General features: G+C 48.4%; 3 protein-coding genes across 6 annotated transcripts; 1 reads left to right on the top strand and 2 right to left on the bottom strand.

The window, feature by feature from the left end:
• Positions 1–4,937, top strand: Creb3l4 (cAMP responsive element binding protein 3 like 4). Of its 3 annotated transcripts, none has more exons than XM_005331275.4 (10): positions 2–360; positions 650–827; positions 1,065–1,311; positions 1,446–1,564; positions 3,337–3,429; positions 3,569–3,675; positions 3,791–3,859; positions 3,964–4,048; positions 4,229–4,325; positions 4,461–4,937. In XM_005331275.4, the coding sequence occupies exons 1-10, from the start codon at positions 146–148 to the stop codon at positions 4,652–4,654; spliced, it is 1,404 nt and encodes a 467-aa protein (XP_005331332.3). In that variant the 5' UTR covers positions 2–145; the 3' UTR covers positions 4,655–4,937. The 3 variants fall into 3 exon arrangements, with proteins under 3 accessions (XP_021586161.2, XP_005331332.3, XP_040143532.2); XM_040287598.2 differs by lacking the exon at positions 2–360 and adding an exon at positions 371–545; XM_021730486.3 differs by lacking the exon at positions 3,964–4,048 and having other exon boundaries at positions 1–360; positions 4,461–4,563.
• Positions 4,938–5,063: 126 nt separating this feature from the next.
• Jtb (jumping translocation breakpoint) lies at positions 5,064–6,914 on the bottom strand. 2 transcript variants are annotated; one of them, XM_005331276.5, is made up of 5 exons: positions 6,772–6,914; positions 6,611–6,648; positions 6,336–6,418; positions 5,728–5,807; positions 5,064–5,381 (listed from the first exon to the last, which is right to left on the bottom strand). In XM_005331276.5, exons 1-5 carry the CDS (start codon positions 6,852–6,854, stop codon positions 5,225–5,227), a joined length of 441 nt encoding a protein of 146 aa, XP_005331333.1. In that variant the 5' UTR covers positions 6,855–6,914; the 3' UTR covers positions 5,064–5,224. The 2 variants fall into 2 exon arrangements, with proteins under 2 accessions (XP_005331333.1, XP_040143533.1); XM_040287599.2 differs by having other exon boundaries at positions 5,175–5,446.
• A 6,555-nt stretch (positions 6,915–13,469) lies between these two features.
• Rab13 (RAB13, member RAS oncogene family) lies at positions 13,470–17,652 on the bottom strand. Its single transcript, XM_005331278.5, has 8 exons — positions 17,404–17,652; positions 15,983–16,043; positions 14,947–15,007; positions 14,644–14,721; positions 14,447–14,536; positions 14,252–14,317; positions 14,097–14,150; positions 13,470–13,970 (listed from the first exon to the last, which is right to left on the bottom strand). Exons 1-8 carry the CDS (start codon positions 17,525–17,527, stop codon positions 13,893–13,895), a joined length of 612 nt encoding a protein of 203 aa, XP_005331335.1. The 5' UTR covers positions 17,528–17,652; the 3' UTR covers positions 13,470–13,892.
• Between the last annotated feature and the right edge of the window lie 5,791 nt (positions 17,653–23,443).

The following is a 23,443-nucleotide window of genomic DNA, read 5'->3' as shown; positions in this document are numbered from 1 at the left end:
CTCAACCCTGCGGTCTTCAGCTTCCCACTGGGACTCGGCGTGGGCAGAGCGCCGAGCGGCGGGGGAGGCCTGCTCCGAGTTTGGGGCGTGACTCTCGGCACTTTTGTTTTTGCGATCCTGCGGTGGTCCCCCTCCAATAAAAGCGATGGCTGGGGAACAGGCACTCAAGGATGTCGTGCTCCCGTCACCGCCGTCTCCGTCTTCCCCGAGGAGACCTCAAACTCTCAGAAAGAGCTGCCGCTGGGAGACCCCGAGGCACCCAAGGCGCGGCTACCTGTTTCCCCTCAACCCCGTGTGCGCACGTTCGGCTCTCACCCCCCAGTGCCCAGATACAGCGCCCCCAGCCTGGCTCCGAGCAAGGTGCCACCCGCTTTCCGGGTGTCTGGCGGGGGGCGGGGTTTGGCTGGGCAGGACCAGGATGTGAGATCCTGGAGGAAAGAAAAGGTGTAGTGTTTGGGGCGGTCAGCAGGTAATACCCGGTTTCTGAACGTAAGACGTAGGCCAGAGGCGAAGTCTCCCGGTGGCCAGTGTGGGGGCTGCGGCAGGTAAGGAAGGGGGATATGGAAGAGGGTGCAGAGAAGCCCAGAAGGTGTGGGGGTGGGGACAGGAGCATCTCCCTTCTGTAACTTTCCTGCACACCTTCCTACAGAAGCATGGAGCTGGGATCCCCTGACCTGCTAGACGTGTTGCTGGAGCCCCCAGAAGATATCTTCTCAACAGGATCCTTACTGGAACTGGGATTCAACTGTTCCCCTCCAGAGGTTCCAGTGACTAGGCTACAAGAACAGGCGCTACATGGCTGGGATTCTAGTGGGGGCCAAGGCTGTGTAAGTGTGATGAATGGGAATGGAAGGAACTGGGCTTGAGACACAGCTCTGGGCTAAGAAGACCCAAGAGGCTTCAGCACCCACTTGGAAAGAGACCTGAAAACAGTGAACCCAAAATACATATTAGTTGTAACTATCCCCATCCCCAAGAAAAGACTGAAACTGAAGTAAGAAGGATCTAAATCTGATGTCAGGTAGGACTTCCTGGCATACTTGTATACCCTTCTCCGACTATAGGGACTTCAAGAGAGTGAATCTGAAGATTTCCTGAAGCTTTTCATCGATCCCAATGAGGTGTACTGTTCAGAAGCATCTCCTGGCAGTGACAGTGGCAACTCTGAGGATCCTGGCCTCTCAGACAGTCCCCCTGCCGTGCAGGCACCCAGCTCTCCTGCCCTCTATGAGGTTGTCTATGAGGCAGAAGCCCTGCAGAGGATGCAGGGGGAAGCCAGGCCAACCTTAGGACTCATCTCCATTCAGCTAGGTCAGTTTCTTTGTGGGAAGAGGCCCAGCCCTAGCCATGAAATTAAGGGGATTTCCCCCACCAATGCCACTGCCCAGCCCCTGGTGCCTCAGGGTGAACCTCTCTTTTGTCCCAGCTTCTTGTGTCTCCTTCAGATCAGTGGAGCCCACAATTCATGGTGCCAGATGCCTGCATGGTCAGTGAACTGCCCTTTGATGCTCATGCACACATCCTGGCCAGAAGCACTGCAGCCCCAGTGCCTCCTGCCACACTTGTAAGTCTTGGGGTCCGTCAGACCAGTGCTCTGGGATACATACGTGTATCCTCACAGACAGTGGCACAGGGGATGAGGGAGGGGGAAGCTGATGAGGAACTGTCTTTGCCCCACTTTTCGTGGCACTGAGCCTGAAGACCAAGGCAATGTAAGCAACTTTAGGAGCAGGAAAGGACAAAGGGGTGAGAGAGGGAGCCCGTGTGGATAAGGTGGTGATGACTCAGTTAAGTTGGGATGAGGGACAAGGCTCTGGAGAAAGCCCACACCTTGTGTGCATTGCATGCTTAACCAGAGCCATTGTTTCAGCCTTGGGTCAGGACAGAATTGGGACAGTAGCCTGGGAATCCAACTGGTTGGTGGATACAGAGTGATGGAGAAGAAACTGCAACAGTGTTTCCACTGTAGCAAATACCCAGGGGCCAGCTCTTCAGGAACCCTATCAGAAGCCTTCTGAGTGGGTGGAGATTGTGCAGTGAGGTTGGAAAGGTGGCTACATTCAGGTCACTGTGTCTTCCTTTATCCTGGGAAATACTTCCCAAGCCCAAAGCAAGGAACAGGTTCTAGCTTCCATCTAAACTTGTGGGTGAAGCTTGAACCAGAAGCCAAGTCAAGCCAGGTACAGTGTCCCACAACTGTAATCCCAGCTCCATAGGAGGCCGAGGCAGGAGGATTGCAAGTTTGAGGCCAGCCTGGGCAACATAGTGAGCTCTTGTCCCAAAGTAAAAAGTACCCCTGGGTGCTATCCCCAGTACTGCAAAAAGAAAAAAAGTGTGTGGCTTAGCTAAAAGCTAAAACAAATTCTTAAGTCACAAAGTCAAGCATAAATCTTTCAAAAAACAATGCAGCTTACTCCGTTGATGGGTCCAGCTTAACCGAAGTCACCATCTGTCCACTGTCCACTCTGCATGCTTTACTGTGGGAAGTCACTCAGTGTGACTGCCTACAGGAGTTCCTTGTCTTAAGAGGGGGCAGAATCTAGGCCTGAAAATGGAGTTCAGACCTTGTGGTTCTGTGGTTGACGGGCACTGGATAACATACTCTGCCAAATGGAAGTTAATGGCTGGATCTGGATTGTTAACCTGCTATAAGGATTTTTTTTTCTTTCTGCTGTGAGGAAACTGAGCAAATCCCACAGTAGTGAGTACTCCATGTCCTCTTAAGATGCTCCCAAGTTGTGGGAGACAGGGATCAGAGCAGGCACTCCCTAGCTTGATCAGAATGTCCAGGTCTCTGTTCAGTCTCTGAACAGAAGATATGATGAAACCACACCTTCTCCCCTATCAGCCTCAGGAGATCCCTTGGCTCTATCTAGGGCCTGTCTCAAGCCTCTGCCCTGGGCTCGCTTTTTTTTTTTTTTTTAATATTTATTCTTAAGTTTTAGATGGACATAACATCTTTATTTTTACATTTTATGTGGTGCTGAGGATTGAACCCAGTACCTCGTGTATGGTAGGCAAGCACTCTACCACTGAGCCACAACCCCAGTCCCTTTTTTTTTTTTTTTTTTTTTGTACCAGGGATTAAACTCAGGGGTTGTTAACTACTGAACGAGCTCTTCTTATTTTTTTACTTACAGACAGGGCCTCCCTAAATTGCTGAGGCTGGCATTACAGGCATGTGCCACTGTGCCTGGCCCTCAGCTCACCTCTAGGTTGGAGTTACTCCTTAGTGCAAATATTAAGCACTCTCCAGAATGCATGGTGGGGTGCTGCTGTGTGCTGAAAATCTGATGACCCTGTCCGCATTCCCATCTTATCTTCACTATCCCCCAGCTGCCCTGTCAAACTCTGTTCCTGACAGATGAGGAGAAGCGTCTGCTGGGGCAGGAAGGGGTTTCTCTGCCCTCTCACCTGCCCCTCACCAAGGTAACACCCTCTTCCCTTTCCCAAAGGGCGTCTCAGTCCAGAGGATCCACTATGGCCTCTGAGAAGCCAGGATCCCAGGGAAAAGTTGGGCAGTTGAGGGAGGTTAAGGGCTCAGAATTGACACACCCCCGGCTACCAGGCAGAGGAGAGAATCCTCAAGAAGGTCAGGAGGAAAATCCGTAACAAGCAGTCTGCTCAGGACAGTCGGCGGCGGAAGAAAGAATACATAGATGGGCTGGAGAACAGGTACTTTGGGATCACATTTCTGAAGGAGGCTATGTCTTGTTCCCTTCCTCACCAAGGTAGGCAAGGTGAAGGACTCAGATTGCTGAGCCTTGTCCTGCTTCTCCCCACTCCCTAGGGTGGCAGCCTGTTCTGCACAGAACCAGGAGCTACAGAAGAAAGTCCAGGAGCTGGAGAGACATAACCTGTGAGTGAAAACACCATTTATGTGCCGGGGATGGGGAAGTGCCAAGCACCATTCTTGGGCCATGGTTTCCAGATGATGGTAGCTCCTCATTCCTCCTTTCCCAGCTCCTTGGTGGCTCAGCTCCGTCAGCTCCAGACGCTCATTGCTCAAACCTCAAACAAAGCTGCCCAGACAAGCACTTGTGTTCTGGTACCATCAGTCTGTCTCCCTCCCATCTCCCCCAGCCTCCATCATCTGTCTCCCCCCACACTTCCATCCTGATACCCGCCACTCCCTAGCTACATCAGTCTTCCCAACCCAGAAAACCCAGCTGCCCTCTGCTCCCTTCCTTGACTGTCCCCACAGCCCAAGTGTCTTGCTTTCTTCCAGATCCTTCTTTTTTCTTTGGTTCTCATCATCCTGCCCAGCTTCAGTCCCTTTCAGGGTCTACCAGAAGCGGGGCCTGAGGACTACCAGCCTCATGGAGGTGAGAAGCTCCCCGGTGAACAAGAGGGCTTTGCACACAATAGTCAAGAAGTGGGAGAGAGGTCCTGCCTGTTCTGTCTAGGGTGTCCCCCCCAAGAGAAATATTCTACTCTGTGCTTTTTCCTTCACCTCACAGTGGTTTCCAGAAATATCTTGACCCATGTGGATATGACAGAAAGTCAAGAGACTCCAGTGGAAGAGTCCAAAATGGGAGAGTCACTTAGAGCCCAGATTGCAAATACATCTACCAGAACACTGATAAAGAAGAGGGGCGTGGAGACTGGGTCTGGTGGGCATATCAGAACCGTGCTGCATGCAGATGAGATGTGAGCTGGAAAGTTCCTGGCCCACTCCCCTTTACAATAAGGAACCCAGGGTTCCCCTACAGCTCTGCTTCCCCCCTGGGCTTCCCACTCAGGTGCTCTTTTGTCTTAGGGGGTCTGAATCACCTCAGGACAACCTAGGAGACATCTGTATCCTGAGGCCCAGTTAGCCTGTGTGAAGAGAGTACCTCAAATACTTTTGTTATTATCTGTGATTTTATTTCTTCTTTGGGGATAGGGTTGAGGGAAACAAAGTTTTGACTAAGAAATAAATTTTCTAGTTAAAATTATATCCCAGAAGTTTTAAATAAGTAGTAAAAGGGGGGAAGGTAGGTACTTGGGAGATTGCCACCCCCTTTTCTCTCTGCTCCCATGATTTCCTGTCCCAAAACAAATTACTATAGGGAGAAAGAAACTAACTTACTCTTTTTTATTGTGCTTATTAATGACATGGAGAGGAAGATGGGGAGAAGGGGTTACCACCACAAGATTCCTAAGAACCAAAGGCGCAAATCAGTCCATTTCACTTTCTCTGAGATATGGTCTGTAAGACCCAGGATAAAAGGGTGGAATGTAGCTATATGGACTCAATTTGCTTCCGGACCTTTTCCAGAGCCTTTCTGTCCAGTTGTCGCTGACGGATGATGACAAGGCACGCGAAGACCAAAGCCACACCCACCACAGCCCCTTCAAATTTCCAGAATAAGTGTTGTTCCATCAGAGCTGAGCGGCAGCTGAGGATAGGAAGGAACAATTATTCCCAGGGAAGGCCAGACAACTTCTCCTTTCCATCTCCCTTCTACTTCAGCCCCATCAAGGAGGTAATAGCCAAAAGAAAAAGAGGAAAACAGAGTCAGCCTTATATAAAGTGTTTACATATCTGGTGAGATAACAAAAATAGCATTAGCTGATGTTATTGAAGAGAAAATATGGCCAATAACAGGGCTGAGAAGTAAAACCAGGACTTGGGTTTAAGCAATTTAGCTCCAAATTCCCTCTTTCCAACATGTCATGCTACCCAGGATGAAGTCACAGGGGGAAAGGAGATAATTAGTCTACAAGAAAAGAAAAAGCCCTTACCTTTTGAACTCATTTCTCTTAGAGGAGCTGCATGTAATTTTCTCAACATAACCTGTGGAACCACACTCAGGGATGGTTTTCTGCCAGGAGAAAAGGACCAAAGCATGTGTTAGGAAGAGCAGCAGGAGAAACAGAGAGGTTGCCATTCAAAAGGGCAAGTGCTCAAATCCCATGGCCAGAGCTGGCCAGAAAACAGAGCTAACAAAAACCTCTGATGTGGATGCTGAAGGCGGTGGTTGCATGATTAGAAATGTGTGTTGGAAAAAACACTTCAGGGGCAAGAAGAGCTCAAGTTCCAGCCCAGCCTGGCCTACTTAAACCTTGTCTCAAAATAATTAAAAAAGGTCTGGGGATGAGGCTAGATGATAGAGAGCTAGATGGTAGGATTGGGTTCAATCCCCAGTACAGCAAGGCAAAATACAAAAGCAGAACAAAACCTGGTTATCAGCTGAACGCTGTTATTAACTTGGAAAGAGAGGAACATGTTTTCAGGGGGAAGACAAGTTCAGATTTGGACGTATACTGACACTGCAAGGAGAAAGAAAAGAGGATGCAAAGGCATGCTTAATGAGACTTGGGGGAAAACGGGGGAGGGGAGGGATGCTCACAGCCTGAAAACTGGAACACGGAGTACACTCTTCTGCGACCACGAACTCTTCTCCCAGCCAGCACGGCAAAGTCGAGGTGCTCACTAAAAGGGGAAAGAAATGCCGGCCCAGACCACTCAGAAAACGTTTGCCCCCGAAGCCCTACGCACCCAGATCCCAGGCCAGCGCTGGCCTCGTCGCGCGCGGTGCCACCCTTTTCCGTCCGAGCTCCGGGTGTGTAGGGAAGACACGCAAAACCACAGACCACGGGGGCGTGGGGTCGGACAGCCACCCACCTGACTGCTTCTCCTCCCGCACGGAAGCCTCTGCTCGGCTGTAGCGGGTGGGCGAAGGGGCAGAAATTAGAATCCGGAAAACAGGCTCCCGTGCCGCAGCGGTCCCCCTCCCCGGGCGGGGACGGCCCTCCTCCGGCCCTCCCTGGCCCCCGCCTCCTTACCAGAGCTCCACGGCGAAAGCGCAGAAGAGCCAGCACAGGGGGAGGCCCTGGGGGAGGCCGCGCCTCCCGGTGCCCGCAGGCATGGGCGGTCAGGGTCGCACCTGTCGGGACACGAGGACCTGCTAGTTGGGCCGCGAGCCTGTCGGAACGCAGAGGCGCTCGGGCGATTCCGGCTCAGGAAGGTGAAACGGCCCGTTGCCCATCAGGGCCGAAGCTCTGCCGGGACGGCCCCACGGTCGCGGCGGGAACAGCGCCTACGAATCCGCTGTCAAGGAAGCCGGGCCCCTCGCCGGGGCGTGCGGCGCGGGAGGAAGGCCGGCTGCGGCGGCCCGGCGCCGCTCACCTCTGCCCCCGCCCCGCGCGCGGCCATCCCGCCCGCGGAGGATGCTGGGGCGCCGCCCGCTGGGACCTGTAGTCCGCCGCGGGGGTGTTCGGGCGGCGCGGAGGGGCGGGTCTCACTGCGCCTGCGCGGCAGGACGCGGCCGATTGGCTGGGCCGTGAGGCCGGGCGGTCCCGGCAGTGCGGGAGCGGCGGGGCGGTGGCGGTGGCTGGCTCCGTGTGGTTTCTCGGCTGACCGCTTCCTGGGTCGTCGCCTTTTTCCCGTTCTCGGCTAGGTTAGCAGGGGGACAGTCCGTCGTCCTGCCGGGACTTTGGATCCTCGTTAGAACCCTGGGTTTCACCCTTAATCCCTAGCCTCTCCGACCCCCTCTCTGTCCCCTACGGCCCAGGGAGAAAGCCCGCGTGGCGGTCTGGGGTGGCGGCGAGGCTGCATTTCCCCTCCCCACGAGAGGGGAGCAGTCCAGGGGCACCGTGAGGGTGAGACTATGACTGCTGGGCTCGCGTTCTCTTCTACGCAGGTGGACCGTGTCACCCCCTCCGGTGTTCATTGCTAAACCACTTCGCAGAGCTTTTCCTCTGGGTGACTTCCTCAGCTGGTCTCCACTCTCCCTGGCGCCTACATAAGGGAATACTCACTCACCCGGTGCGAAGACCGAGTTCCCAGAAGTGCTGAGACTAGGTTCAGGAGCTTGTCTGTGTGACCTTAGGACAGTGGCTCTCAGTGTTCTGTGTGAAACGGAATGCTAATGTGCATTGCTGCTTTTTGATAGATGCTAATGAAAAGTATATGAAAACATTCTGAAAATGTTGCTTCACTTTTCCACCCCTCCTCCTTTCACCCAAAGTTGAGATTGTTCCTTGCCTGAGTTGGAACCCAGGGCCTCATGCCTGCTAAGCAATCTCCCTACTATTGAGCTGCCTCTGTCATATGTCATAACTTTTTTTTTAATTCAGTTTTTAGCTGCTTTTGATCCTCTGAAGGATTCAGTATTATCTTGTTTTGTGGGTAAGTGCAGAGAGCATAGGTGACTTTGTTAGGGGACAGACAGATGCAAGTGATGGGAGCATGAGGTTAAGGGAAAAGGGAAACTTAACCACCAAACTGACCCCCACATGCTTTCTTTTTCAAAAAGCAACTTACCTGTCGGCCTGCCTGGCTTAAGTGGACAGGCTATGTCACATTCCTCAGCAAACTACCTGTTTCCTGCTGAAGAAATGCAGGCCACAAATAATGTTAAGAGGAACCCACGTTACCCTGAAGAGGAAGACTTTTGTGACTCTTGACAGACCAGATCCTGAAACTCGGGGAGATAAGGGTAATTCCTCCTAACCATAAAATCTGTAAGAATCTATGGTTCACAATCCAATTAGAACCAGTCAGCTTGGGCCAAAGTGACACAGAGTTGTCATGGCAGTGGGGACTTGAAAATCTGAGGTATAACTGCTATCAGTCAAAAGTTAAGAGGTGGCCTGGGTGGGACTCTGGAAATTTCTCTGGGATCCGCAATAAAACAAGTGTAGGAGAGGCACACTGTCCCTCTCCTGAGAGGATCAGCTCTCTCCCTTGAGAGTGTCCTCTTCCCCTTTTTTTTTTTATCCCTTTGTTAAACTCATCTCTGAGCAACATGTCTGAAACCTTTCTGACTTGATTGCAAGAATTCAGGCTTGAAGGGGGTCCTTTGCACTGCCTCAGTTTTCTGGAAGGCCCCAGCTCTCTAACAACTTGTCCAAGGTTATCAAGCTAGTAAATGGAAGACAAGAGGCTTGACTCCAAAATTTCAGCTCCCAGGCCAGAGATTAAGCATGCTTTCCATCCCCATGGAGTTAAACCTTTATATACTCAAAATTGCAGTGACAGAAGAGGGAAGGAAGAAGTACTGGGAAATGAAAAGGAGCAAATTATATTCCACGAATGTATGATTATGTCCAAGTGAACCTCAATATTATGTATAACTATAATGTACTAATAAAAACATTTAAAAAAGTGAGGGATTTGACCACACTCTGGGTTCCCACTTTACTGTCAGGTAACGTATTAGTTACTCTCCGAATTCAGCCCTGATTTGTTTCTTGGTTTCATACATAATGTGTGACTGCAGCGTCCCAGACACTGGGAACCATGTGAGTTTAGTTCTCTTAGATGCTCAATAGATAGACCAAGAAGTACTTAAATTCCATACAAACATGAATGCTGAATTCCTCCCCCCTCTTCTGAATTAAGAACAGCTTCCTCATGTTGAGACTGGAGGCTAAAGGGCTGCAAGTTCCCACTCTGATACCTAGGAAGCTGAAAGTTGAGATTGTTCCCTGCCTTGGCCTGTGCAGCATAGGTTAACTAAGTTACACATTTACACTGCCTGCCTTTTGTCTCACTTCCCAACCTCTCCTCCCCTGCCTATTATCCTTTAAAAGCTCAGATATGGGGATGTGACTCTGTGATAGAGCACTTGCCTGGCATGTTATAGGCCATGGGTTCAACTCTCAGCACCAATAAATAAATAAATAAACGCTCTGTTCACCTTTGGAGATTTTGAAGATGGAACTTTTGAAGCAATGTCTTCTACTTACAAAGATGGCTTTGAATAGAACCATTTTTCCTTTTATTTTTGGTATTGAGGATTAAACCCAAGGGCACTTGGGGCTGGTGATTTGGCTCAAGCGGTAGTGCGCTCGCCTGGCATGTGTGCGGCCCGGGTTCGATCCTCAGCACCACATACCAACAAAGATGTTGTGTCCGCCGAGAACTAAAAAATAAATATTAAAAATTCTCTCTCTCTCTCTCTCCCTCTCTCCTCTCTCACTCTCTCTTTAAAAAAAAAAAAAAAAAACCCAAGGGCACTTTACCACTGACCTACATCCCCATTTCTTTTCATTTTTTATTTTGAGACAAGATCTTACTAAGTTACTGAGGATCCTAGTAAATTGCTGAGGCTGGCCTCGAACTTGAGATCCTCCAGAGTCTCTGGGGTTACAGGTGCGAGCCAATGATAGACAGCATATAACACAAACAGTAGTAACATAACATTAAGCAGGTAATTCTACAAACAGGGCCCACTACGCTGACCTCCACTTGCTTTCTTTTAAAACAATTTACCCACAGCCCTCCCTGACTTAAGTCAATAGGATATGCTAAATATCCTCAGCAAACAACCTATTATGCAGAAGAAATGCAGGCCCCAAATGCTCCTTCCTCCTTGATAAGAACACAAGTTACCCTGAAGGAGAAGGGGCTTTTGTGACCTTTACACAGACTAGATTCTAGAACTCAGGGATATATGATAGAAGAAAGTCCCTAACTGTAAGATCTAAGTTCCAATTAGAACCAGTGTGGGCCAAAGTGACCAGGAGTTACCTTGAATCTTTTTTTTTTTTTAAGTTGTTGATAGACCTTCATTTTATTTATACATAGTGCTGAGAATGGAACCCAGTGTCTCATACAACCCAGGGCTCCCACTGAGCCCCAGCCCCAGCCCTACCTTGACTCTCTTAGCATGCACAGTGGGGACTTGGAAGTCTGATGCAATCCTGCTGTCAGTCAAAAGTCAAGAGGTAGACCTGGGCAGAGCTCTCTGGAGACTTCTGTGAGACCTCCAATAAAAGTATAGGGCAGGAGGGGTGCACCATTCTTCTCTTTCCTGAGGACTCTCTCTCTCTCTCTCTCTCTCTCTCTCTCTCTCTCTCTATCTATCTATCAAAAGTGTCCCCTTTCCACTTTTTCCTATCCCTTCTCATACCAGGTACTCTTAGCAACATATCTGAAAATTTTCCAGCATGATCACAAGACCTGGTAACCAAGGACTGCCATGGCTACCTTGATCTGTAATAATCACGCCCCATGTCTCATGTTTATACGTTACAGAAAATTGGTTGTGGCTTTTTCCCCCTGGTTTTTAGGTATGATAGAGTTTTGTTTTTTTTTTTTTAATTTTCTCAGTACTGGGGATTGAACCCAGGGGTACTTTATCCATGAGGTACATCCCCAACCCTCTTTATTTTTTGAGATAGGATCTTACTAAATTGCTGAGGCTGGCCTTGAACTTATAACCCTCCTGCCTCAGCCTCCAGAGTCAGTGGGCCCACTATGCTGGCATTTGTTATTCCTTACTGTAATCTTACATCTACTTTATCTCATGGAAATTATCTCATGGAAAGTTGTTCTGTGTGATTTTTTTTTTTCTTTTGTACTGGGAATTGAACCCAGAGGTACTTTACCACTGAGCAACATCCCCCACCTGATTTACTTATTTATTTTTTGAGGTGGGGTCTTGCTAAATTGCTTAGGGCTTAGGCTGGCCTCAAACTTGCTGTCCTGTCTCTGGTATTATAGGCGTGTACCACTAAGCCTGGGTAAACCCTGTGATCTTATAAGATTTCACTTCCAATAAACTTAGAAGAAACCAACTTGGGCCAGGCATGGTGGTGCATGCTGTAATCCCAGCAGCTTAGGAGGCTGAGGCAGGTGGATTGAGAGTTCAAAGCCAGCCTCAGCAATGGAGAAGCACTAAGCAACTCAGTGAGACCCTGTCTCTAAATAAGATACAAAATAGGGCTGGGGATGTGGCTCAGCGCTTGAGTGCCCCTGAGTTCAATCCACAGTACCAAAAAATTTATCTAAAAAAGAAAAGAAACCAACCAAATTGGATATCTGCTCTGAAAGTGAATTTTTAAATATCTGCTTTGGGGTATGATGAAGCCGTCAGTCTCGACAGCTTGAATAACACTTGAATAACACTTCAAGTGGTACATTTATTTTGTTCAAAGCAAATGTGACATTTTCATTGATCTTAATAAAAGATGAAGGTCCAGAGCTGGAGGTGTTGTTCAGTGGTAGAGCCGCTTCCCGGCACTTAGAGGGCCCTGGGTTCCATCACCAGCAAAGAAAGAAAGAAAAGAAAGCAAGGAAGGAAGGAAGCAAGAAAGGGAGAGGAGAGGAAAGGGAGGGAGGGAAGAAGGAAGGAAGGAAGGAAGGAAGGAAGGAAGAAAAGGAAAGGAAAAATATCAAGCCAGGTGCAGTGGGTGTAATCCCAGGGGCTCAGGAGGCCATGGGATTACAAGGTTGCAAATTCAAATCCAGCCTCAGCAATTTAGCAAGGCTCTAAGCAACTCAGTGAGATCCTGTCTCAAAATAAAAAAAAAATAATAATAAAAAAGTAAAAAGGGCTGAGGATGTGGCCCAGTGGTTAAGCACCACTGGGTTCAATCCCCACTACCAAAAAAAAAAAAAAATCTGCTGTTTTAAAAAATGTTGAGCTGGGCATGGTGGTGCACACTTGTGATTCCTACTTGGGAGGCTGGAGCAGGAGTTGTTCAAGGCTAGTCTGAACAATTTATCTAGACCCTGTCTCAAAATCCAAACTAAAAATGGCTGAGGATATAGCTCAGGGGTTGAGTGCCCCTGGGTTCAATCCCCAGTATCATCGAAAGGGAGGGCGGCTATGTGTACTTAAGGGGGCATTATATCAAGCCTGAATTTTTTGGTGGTTTTTCTTTTGCATGCTGATAATTTTGGCATGTGTCTCTCCCTCAGTCCCCAAGAGTTAACTGTTTTTATTAAAATTTGCTTATTTCTCTGCCTGTAAGAACCACCTAAGGGCTGGTAGTGGTGGTGCATGCCTGTAATCCCAGCAACTCCAGAGGCTGAGGCCAGAAGATCACAAGTTCAAAGTCAGCCTCAGCAAGTTAGTGAGGCTCTGAGTAAAAGGGCTGGGGATGTGGCTCAGTGGTTAAGTGCCCTGGGTTGAATCCCTGGTACCAAAAGAAAAACAAAAACAAAAAAAACACCACCCGAGAGCTACGTTAACTGACTGTGTACCTGAAACATAGACGCTCAATAAATGTTTATGGATACATAAACCTCTCCTGTGTCTCATTTTCCTCCCCTATAAGAGCAGCTAATAATGCCTACCAAACACCTAAACAGATTTCTGGCAAAATCAAAGAAGCATGGAGGCTGGGGATTTAGCTCAGTGGCCAAGCATTTGTCTAGCACAATCAAGGCCCTGAGTTCAGGCCCCTCAAAAAGAAAAGGCGGGTGGGTGCCGAAGAAGCTTAATCACTGCTAAGCCATCCCAGGTCCTGTTGTGTCCCTGATGATAGGGCTCATCAAGTCCTCTCTTGGAATTTCTGTGCAAAGGACAAGGCTATGATCATAGTGATCCTTAGTCCTGAAACCCCACGATGGAAAGAGGGGGTTCAGTCCCTCAGGTCACTCTGCTTCCTGCTCCGGCTGTCTTCCTCAGCAGTCAAACATCTGGGAAAGGGAGAGACAATGCACCCAACCAGACTCCAGGGGACCAACACGGGAGAGGTAAGACCTGGGTTTGAGTGACAACAATGAAAGTTTCCCAAACAGGGGACAGTTGTGCAAAGAATGGCCTTTAATACAGAGGAAGACCATGCAGCGTGACAAACCTTCAGAGAGTGGGGCTGAGCCAGCCTCTCCCAGGACTCAAAAACCTGATCGAGTATCAAAATAAATCAGTATATTTACATATATTCGTGACCTAAAAATCCAGAGAAAGTCCACGGCCTGAGGCTATCCGTCCTACCCTTCCTCCTCCCTCTCATCCTCCCCCTCACCTTCCTTCACTTCCTCTGTTCCTTCCTGCACTTCTCCAGTCCCCTGGTTTCCTTCTTTCCCTTCTCTGTCTTCTCCTCGGCTCCTCACCACCAACCCGCCTCTCAGGCACCGCTGGCCCCTCCCTGTGCAGTCCCTCAGCCCTGGCTCCCCCGGCCGGCCGGCTCCACCTCCAGGCTCAGGGTGGGAAGGCCGCAGGGGGTCCTCAGCCCAGGGAGCACTTGCTGGTGTTCTTCTTGTCGCAGGTCTTCAGGTCAGTGCTGGGGGGCTTGTGATGGTTCCCCTGGAGGGAGAAGGATGCACGGGTCAGGACGGGAGGGCTGGCTGGCCTATGAGTAAACGGAAGCTTTCTTTCTCCCCTCCCAAGACACACGCGGCCAGTGGGACCCAGCCAGCAGATCCAACTCACCAATCTCCGGCCTCCAGACTTGAGTAAGATGTCCCGAGCCAGGGAACTGAAAGCCTAAAGGGGAGATTGGTCAGAACAGGCTGGAGCGGGGATGCGTCTACCTTTCAAGATTCCATGTCTTGGTGGTGGCTGAGGAGGTGGGGGGCAGGTCTCACCTCATCCACATTCATACTGGATTTGGCACTTGTCTCAAAAAATCGGATTCCGTGCTCTCGAGCCAACTGTAGGGTGAAACGAGAAGGAGAAAGCTGGAGAAAAGGGGCTGCAGCCAAGCCCCCTGAAATCGGGCCTCGAGAAGTGTTCATGTGTTCGGGACGCAGTTGTAGAACCCGGCCCAGCCTGGCCCTCACCTTATCGGCCTGCTCCTTCTGCACTTTCCTCTTAGCCTCCATGTCACACTTGTTCCCCAGCAAGAGTCGCTCCACTCCAGCTGAGGCATTCTAGGGGCAGAAGTGTAAGACCAGTGACAGTGGCCCTGCCTATCCACACAGCCCCTTCGTCCTCCATGATCTACCCACTTCCCCCATCTCATCTGGAGGGTTCTTACTTCTTTGATGCTTTTCATCCAGTTCTGAATATTTTCAAAGGATTTCTCATCAGTGATGTCATACACTAGGATAATACCCTGGGGGCGACAAAGTTCACCCTGGACCATATTCCCATGTAGGCTCCCCAGCACCCTCTAAATGACCCCAGAAGTCCCATCCACGAGTCTAAACTCTTGGTCATGTGGGGCAGTTTGTGGCCCACACTGCGTGCCCCACTTTCCCCTGCCCCAACCCCTGGCCCTCTGTTCTCATAAACCTATATTCTCTTGTCTCACGCCCTTGTCCAGAACCACACATCATACCATGGCCCCACGGTAATAGGCAGTAGTTATTGTCTTGAATCGCTCTTGGCCAGCTGTGTCCCTGAAGAAGGAGAAGATTTCATGGGTGGGACAGAAGGAGTCTCCCCCTAGAAGACTCTTTCCCACCAGAGAAATTAGCTTCTACAACATGGTGGGGCTAAAAAGAATAGATTAGCTGGGCACAGTGGCCCACGCCTATAATTCCAGTGACTCAGGGGGCTGGGGAAGAAGGATCACAAGTTCAAGGCCAGCCTCAGCAATTTAGCAAGATCCTGTCTGTGAGTCTTTGCCTTTCCGTTACTCACCTTTTCCGTTTGACCTTCATTAGTTCCAGCCTCTCCAAATCTGTTTCCTCATTTGTAAAATGGGGACAATAAAATATGTCTCACAAAGAGTGAGGATTAGAGAAAATGATACATACACATAAAACATAAAATGATACTTAGCGCTTAGCATAGAGGAAGCATTCAATGAGTAAACAAGAGATCTTGTTTCTTGGGTGCCTACCATTTCTTAACAGCCGTCTGTCTTTTTTTTTTTTTTTTTTTTTTTGAGCAGGGGACTTCCTGCATGTGAAGTAAGGACTTCACCAGAGTTACATCCCAGCTCTTGATCTGCTCTTTAAGATTAAAAAAAAAAAAAAAATCCTCTAGCCGAGGCAGGAGGATCACAAGTCTGAGGCCAGCCTCAGCAACCTAGGGAGACCCTGTCTCAAACTGAAAAATAAAAAGGGCTGGGGATGTGGGTCAGTGGTATCAGTGGGAAAGCACTCCTGGGTCAATCCAGTACTGAAAGGAAGAAAAACCAAAAAACAGAACAGCAGAGAATGCTCCGGACCTGGGGGAAGTGAGAGTTACGGGCCGAAAAGGATCAGAGCAGGAAGAGATGGAAGGACAGCTGAATAAGCAAGATACATAAATTAGGAGAAATGGTAGAAGAAACAGCAGGGAAAGGGAGAGAACTGAAGCAAACAGGAGGAAAGAGTCCCAGGAGACAAACGGGAGGTCTAGTTAGGTGTCCTGGGGGATCCACTCACCAGACCTGCAGTTTGATCTTCTTCCCCTCGATTTCCACAGTGCGGATCTTGAAGTCAATCCCTGTGGGCAGAAGTTGTGCGCTGAAGCAGAGAGTGGGTGTATGCCTGTGCATCCACAGGGATGTGTGGAGACCCGGGAAAGAGCGCAGGCAGCGCTGGGGCAAGCAACCTCTTGGAAGTACAGAACTAGGAGCGTTCCCCCAAAGCTGCATTTGTATAGTGAGTATACTGTTTTAATTAGATTTTATGGAGGAGGTTTTGAAAATTCTGCAGAGGGCTTCAGGCCACCCCAGCTGACAACTCTTCCACTTAAGTTTCTGTTTCCTCCCACTATTTTCACATTCCTCTTTCCAGTTCCTTAGCTACCCTCCCTCTACTTTTTTTTTTTTTCCTTTTTCTGGTACTGGGGATTGAATGCAGGGGTGCTTAATCACCTAGCCACATCCCCAGCCCTTTTTAATATTTTATTTAGAGACAGGGTCTCACTGAGCTGCTTAGGGCCTCGCTAAATTGCTGAGGCTGGCTTTGAACTCGTGACCCTCCTGCCTCAGCCTCCCTAGGCCCTTCTACTATCATATTCCACCATCCTCCTGGCACTTTAGGGTACAGAGTAAGGGAAAAGGTAGTTGACATTAGTCCATAAGAATTAACTGGTGGGCCAAGCTTGGAACTAAGACAGTCGGAGACTCACACAGGATTCCTCCTGAGACTGAGGGAGGACAGAGGGGCATTTTGCCTTTGTAACCAAAATTGTCCTGAGACTCTCTCTGACTTATTTCCCAGGCCAGAGGTCATGAAGAAAGGCGAAGGGAGGAAAGGAGACAATGTTCTTTTTAGCAGAAACTTGGGCACCTCCCCCTAGGCTGCTGGGGGCCCCCGGGGAGCAGATGATTCAACAGGCTGACTCAGAGACCCCAGAAGTCCCCTCATTCCCACCTTCCTCATCAGGCAGTCTTTGAGCACACCCAGTCGCCCGTCCCCTCCATCGAATCCTCTGTTAAGCTGAGGGGAGGGAGACTGGGGAAGGGATGGTAAGGTGGGGTGCCAGGAGAGAGCCTGGAGGGTCAGTGGGACAGAAAGAGACAGAAGTCAGGAAGGGTGGACCGGGAATCAGGAAGAGTCCTATGTGGATAGGGTTTGGGGAAGAGGAGCTAGAGGGCCAAGAGAAAGACTCCTGTGAATTTGGGGAGACCAGAAAGACAGTCAAGGGTTGGCTGGCCTCAGCGTCACCTGGAGGCCTCAGAGAGGTTGGAGGTCTGAGTGCCCAGCTGTATGGGGGATGGGTCTGAGACAGGGGTGGAGGGACTGGAGTTTAGGAGCCCTAAAGGCGACTCAGGCGACTGCAAAGGAGGGTCACTGGTCCAGGCGCCCGCAAACGAGGGCGCAGGGGCGTCGGGGCCTGGGAGCGGCGGCGGGCTCACCGATGGTGGAGATGTAAGTGCTGTTGAAGTTGTCTTCTGCAAAGCGAATGATCAGACAGGTCTTGCCCACCCCCGAGTCCCCGATCAGCAGCAGCTTGAAGAGGTGGTCGTAGGCTTTGGCCATGGCGGACACTGGGGGGCGCGGGGGAGGGGTGGCACCGGGAGGCGGGACTGCGGGGCTGGCGACCCAGCGTCCCGAGCCCCGGCCAGGAAGTTTTCCTGCCTCTCCGCCCCAGCTCCGGGAAAGTGGGGCGGCGGCTCCTCTGGGCTCCACCTCCCGCCCGCCCACCCTTTTCGGCTGGAGGAGGCCTGTCCAGCCCCGGTCCCCTGGTCTGTCCCGTCTCCCTCGCTGCCCCCCGTCCCTCCGGTTGGATCTCACGCTTTGATCGTGAGGCTGGGGTGAAGGAAAGGAGGGGTCTGGGGGACGCGGCCGGGGGACAGGGACTGTAGCGGGATTGGGGAAGGGGACAGTTCTGTCGGTAGGGACCGAGGTGGGGATGGCACTGCAGGTGGACAGAACTCGAAGGCCGACTTTTGGAGGCCCCACTCGAGGAAGGCGGACGGCTGGGCTGAACCTGGCGGTGCTCCAGTGTCCCTGCGAGAGACCCCGACCCTGCGCTGGGCGCACCCCGGCCCCGGACGAGCGGCGTGGCCAGGGCTCGGGGCTCCGGCGAGTCGCCCGCCCCCTGCTGGGACACCGGGAAAGTGCAGCTGGCCCTCCCGAGGAGCCCTACCCCGCACCCCCGACGCCCAGACCATGCGAGGTCACTGGTGACCTCAGCCGCGACTGTCTTCCTTCCGGACCCTGGGTGTGATTTGTCTGACCAGGTAGCTCAGGGCTAAACATATTTATTGACACGTTCTGGATACTGGAGGATGAACCTAGCGGGGCCTCGCCACGGAGCTCCATCCTCAGGCCCTTTTTATTTTGGGACAATCTTCCCTAAATTGCTAAGACGGGCCTCCAACTTGCGATCCTTCAGCCTCAGCCGCCCTAATTGCTTGGATTACAGGCGTGTGCCACCACACCAAGCTAAAGCACCGTTTTTCATGAAAAAGAAAAAGGGCTGGGGATGTAGCTCAGTGGTATAGCTTCTCTGAGTTCAATCAATATCCAGTACTGAATAAAAAAAGGTGCACTGGTTGTGAGAAGGCATCTTTTGTCACTTATCTTTGTCACCTTCTGTGTCTGTTTTGTCTGTTCTGGAACACAATTATTCCTTTTTTTTTTAACACCTCTCTCTCTCTCTCTCTCTCTCTCTCTCTCTCTCTCTCTCTCTCTCTCTCTCTCTCTCTCTCATTGGGCATTGAACCCAGGGACACTTTACCACTGAACTACATCCCCAAAACTTTTTATTTTTTTATTTTGAGATAGTCTCACTAAGTTGCTGAGAGTCTTACTAAATTGTTGAGGCTGAGCCAGGTGTGCTGGTGCATACCTATAGTCCCCACAGTTTGGGAGGCTGAGGCAGGAGGATCACAAGTTCAAGGCCAGTCTTAGGAATTTAGCAAGGCCCTAAGCAACTTAGAGAAACCCTGGGGATGAGGCTCAGTGGTTAAGTGCCCCTGGGTTCAATCCAATAAAAAAAAAAATTAAAAATAAATTTTTGGGCTGGGTTTGTGGCTTAGTAGTAGATCACTTGCTTAGCACATGTGAGGCACTACGTTCCATCCTCTGCAACACATAAAAATAAGTAAATAAAATAAAGGCATTGAGTCCATCTACAACTAAAAACATTTTTTAAAAATAAAAATTAAGAAAAATAAATTGTTGAGGCTCACCTTGAACTTGTGATCCTCCTGCCTCAGCCTCCCAAATTGCTGGGATAATAGACATGCGACACCATGCTCTCATTGTATCTTTCAGCTGCATCCCAAATCTTGTTTTTTTTTTTTTTTTCTCACTGACCAAACTGTCTCATCTGTCCTTTAAATTACTCTTCAATTTCCATGGATGGTTCCAATGCAAATCCACCAGTTCTTCTTCTGTTCATCTTCTCTTGTGTGGATCTGGACACTCAGTGCCCAGCAGTTGCTATTCTTGCTCACCTCTCTGATATGCAAGCTGGTGCACAGGTGCTTTCCCTGGACCCTCACCTCACAGGACTCTCCCCAAGCTCTCTTAGTCTCAGCAACAGTGTCTTCTGTCCCCTCATTATGTTCATCTGGCATTGGGTTTTGTGCTTTTCCCCCAGGCTAAAATGCTCTTCCCTCCACATCTTTGCATGGTTGATTCCTTTTTTCTTTTTCTTTTCTTGCAGGAGGGGGTTACTGGGGACTGAACCCAGGGGCACTTTGTACTGGGCTACATTCCCAGTTCTTTTCTTTCTTTCTCTCTCTCTCTCTCTTTCTTTTTTTTTTCTTTGCCATGCTAGGGATTGAACCCAGGGCCTTGTGCATGCAAGACAAGCACTCTACCAACTGAGCTATATCCCCAACCCTCCCCAGTTTCTATTTTTTTATTTTGAGACAGGGTTTCATTAAGATGTTGAGGATCTTGCTAATTTGCTGAGGCTGGCCTCCAATTTATGATCCTTCTGCCTCAGCCTCTCAAATCATTGGGATTACAGGTGTGCACCACCATGCCCAACTTTTTTTTTCCTCCCCTTGGGGACAGGTAACTAGGGAATTAACTCAGGGATGCTTTACTACTGAGCTACATCTCTAGCCCTTTTTATTTTTTATTTTGCAACAGGATCTTGCTTGCAATTCTCCTGTCCCAGTCTCCTGACTTGCTGGCATTACATGTCACCATGCTTTATGTGTCACCATGCCCAGAGAATTCTTAGATTTCAGTCTAAATATAATTTCCTCAGAAGCTTTTATTATTTTTTTAAATTAATTTTTTTATTTTAATTTGTTACATATGACAGCAGAATGCATTACAATTCATATTACACATGTAGAGCACAATTTTTCATATCTCTGGTTGCACACAAAGTAGTCACACCATTCGAGTCTTCATACACGTACTTAGGGTTAAGATTTTTGAGTTCTTTATATACCCTAGGGATTAGTGCTTTCTCTGATGTACGTGTGATAAAAATTTGCTCCCAAGCTGTAGGCTCTCTGTTCACCTCACTGATTGTTTCTTTTGATGAGAAGAAGCTTTTTAGTTTGAATCCATCCCATTTATTGATTCTTGACTTTAGGGTAATGATGTCCATCTGATTCCACCGTCTTTTCTACCCCTTCCCTTCTCCTCCCTCCCCTTTGCCTGATCTAGAGTTCATCTAATCCTCCAATGCCCCCCCAACCCCATTATGAATCAGCATCCTTAAATCAGAGAAAACATTTGGCAATGGGTTTTTTGGGATTACATAACTTCACTTAGCATTATATTCTCCAACTCCATCCATTTACCTGCAAATGCCATGATTTATTCTCTTTTAATGCTGAATAATATTCCATCATATATATATATATACACACACCACATTTTCTTTATCCATTCATCTACTGAAGGGCATCTAGATTGGTTCCACAGTTTAGCTATTTGTGAATTGTGCTGCTATAAACATTGATGTGGCTGTGTCCCTATAATGTCCTTTGGGTATAGACCGAGGAGTGGGATAGCTGAGTCAAATGGTGGTTCCATTCCAAGTTTCCCAAGGATTCTCCATACTGCTTTCCATATTGGCTGCACCAATTTGCAGTCCCACCAGCAATGTATGAAAGTGACTTTCCTCCCACATCCTTGCCAACTATTATTGATGTTTCTATTCTTAATAGCTGCCATACTGACTGGAGTGCGATGGAGTCTTGGAGTAGTTTTGATTTGCATTTCTCTAATTGCTAGAGATGTTGAGAACGTTTTTTCATACATTTGTTGATTGACTGTATATCATCTTCTGAGAAGTGTCTATTCAGTTCCTTGACCCATTTATTGATTGGGTTATTTTTTTGGTATTAAGATTTTTGAGTTCTTCATATATCCTAGAGGTTAGAGCTCTATCTTATGTGTTTGTGGTAAAAATTTGCTCCCAAAATGTAGGCTCTCTGTTCACCTCACTGATTGTTTCTTTTGATGAGAAGAAGCTTTTTAGTTTGAATCCATCCCATTTATTGATTCTTTTTATTTTATTTTTTTTAGTTGTTGATAGACCTTTATTTATTTATATGTGGTGCTGAGAATCGAACCCAGTGCTTCATACACACCAGGCAAGTGGTCTATTGCTGAGCCATAGCCCCAGCCTCCCCCCGCCCCATTTATTGATTCTTGATTTTAATTCTTGCGCTATAGGAGTCTTATTAAGAAAGTTGGGGGGGGTGGGGATGTGGCTCAAGTGGTAGCGCGCTCGCCTGGCATGCATGCGGCCCAGGTTCGATCCTCAGCACCACATACAAACAAAAGATGTTGTGTCCGCCAAGAACTAAAAAAATAAATATTAAAAATAAATTCTCTCTCTCTCCTATTAAAAAAAAAAAAAAAGATTACTATTAAAAAAAAAGAAAGTTAGGGGACCGGGCTTGTGGCTCAGTGGTACAGCACTCACGTAGCTTCATTTCTCCTTTTTGACAAATGGAAAATCTAAATTTTTATGTGTGTGACCTCAGCACCACATAAAAAAAATGAATAAAATATAGGTATTGTCTGACTAAAAAATAAATATTAAAAGAAAAAAAAAGAATGTTGGGGCCTAATTTGATATGATGGAGATTTGGGCCTATTTTTTCTTCTAGTAGGTGCAGGGTCTCTGGTTTAATTTCTAGGTCCTTGATCCACTTTGAGTTGAGTTTTGTGCATGGTGAGAGATAGGGGTTTAATTTCATTTTGTTGTGTATGGGTTTTCCCAGCACCATTTGTTGAAGAGGCTACCTTTTCTCCAGTACATGTTTTTGGCACCTTTGTCTAATATAAGATAATTGTAGTTATATGGGTTAGTCTCTGTATCCTCAATTCTGTACCACTGGTCTACCAGTCTGTTTTGGTGCCAATACCATGCTGTTTTTGTTACTGTTGCTCTGTAGTATAGATTTTGCACATCTCATACCAACTCCAAGTTGAAACTGGATGTGGTTTACATTACTGAGATTAATTAAGATTACAATCACAGAACTTTTCTTCAGAAAGCTGGTTGTCCAGCCAGTTGTAAAGGCGCACGCCTGTAATGATCCCAGTGGCTTGGGAGGCTGAGGCAGGAAGATCGTGAGTTCAAAGCCAGTCTTAGCAACCTAGGGAGGCACTTAGCAATTTAGTGAGACCCATCTCTAATAAAATATAAAAAAGGGCCTGTATGTGGCTTAGTGGTTAAGCACCCTTGGGTTCAATCACCAGTACCAAAACAAAACAAAACAAAAAATTCACATGCCTTGCCTTTCCTTTGGAATTAACCAGGCCTCCAGGTGCCATTTGGGTTATCTTTATTCCTCCTTTATTTTTATTTATTTATATGTGTGCATTTGTGAGTGTGTGTGTGTGTGTGTGTATATATATATATATATATATATTTTTTTTTTTTTTGTGTGTGTGTGTGTGTGTGTATGTGTGGTACTGGGGATTAAACCCAGGGATACTTAACCACTGAACCACATCCCTAGCTCCTTTTTATATTTTATGTAGAGACTGGGTCTCACTAAATTGCTTAGAGTATCAATGAGAACTTGGGATCCTCCTGCCTCAGCCTACTAAGCTGCTGGGATTATAGACATGCATCACCTCACCCAGCTCCTCTTTTATTTTTAATTTTAATTTTATTTTTTTCTGTGTATGTGGTACTGGGGATTGAACTCAGGGAGTGCTCCTCCACTGAGCTAAACCTCAAGCCTTTTTTTATTTTGAAATAGGATTATTATTATTTTGTGTGTGGGTGTGTCTGTGTGGTGCTGGGGATGGAACCCAGGGCCTTGTGCATGCAAGGCAAACACTCTACCAACTGAGCCATATTCCCTGCCCCTGAAACAGGATTTTGCTAAATTATTGAAATTAGCCTTGAATCTGTGTCTTCCTGCCTCAGCCTCTGGAATCACTGGGATTATAGGTGTGTGCCACCACACCAGGCTTCATTTCTCCTTTTTGACAAATGAAGAATCTAAAGCT

The sequence above is a fragment of the Ictidomys tridecemlineatus genome, chromosome 11 (genome assembly GCF_052094955.1).
Source record: "Ictidomys tridecemlineatus isolate mIctTri1 chromosome 11, mIctTri1.hap1, whole genome shotgun sequence".
In the NCBI taxonomy this organism is placed as follows: Eukaryota; Metazoa; Chordata; class Mammalia; order Rodentia; family Sciuridae; genus Ictidomys; species Ictidomys tridecemlineatus.
This window is presented reverse-complemented; position numbering and strand designations above follow the sequence as displayed.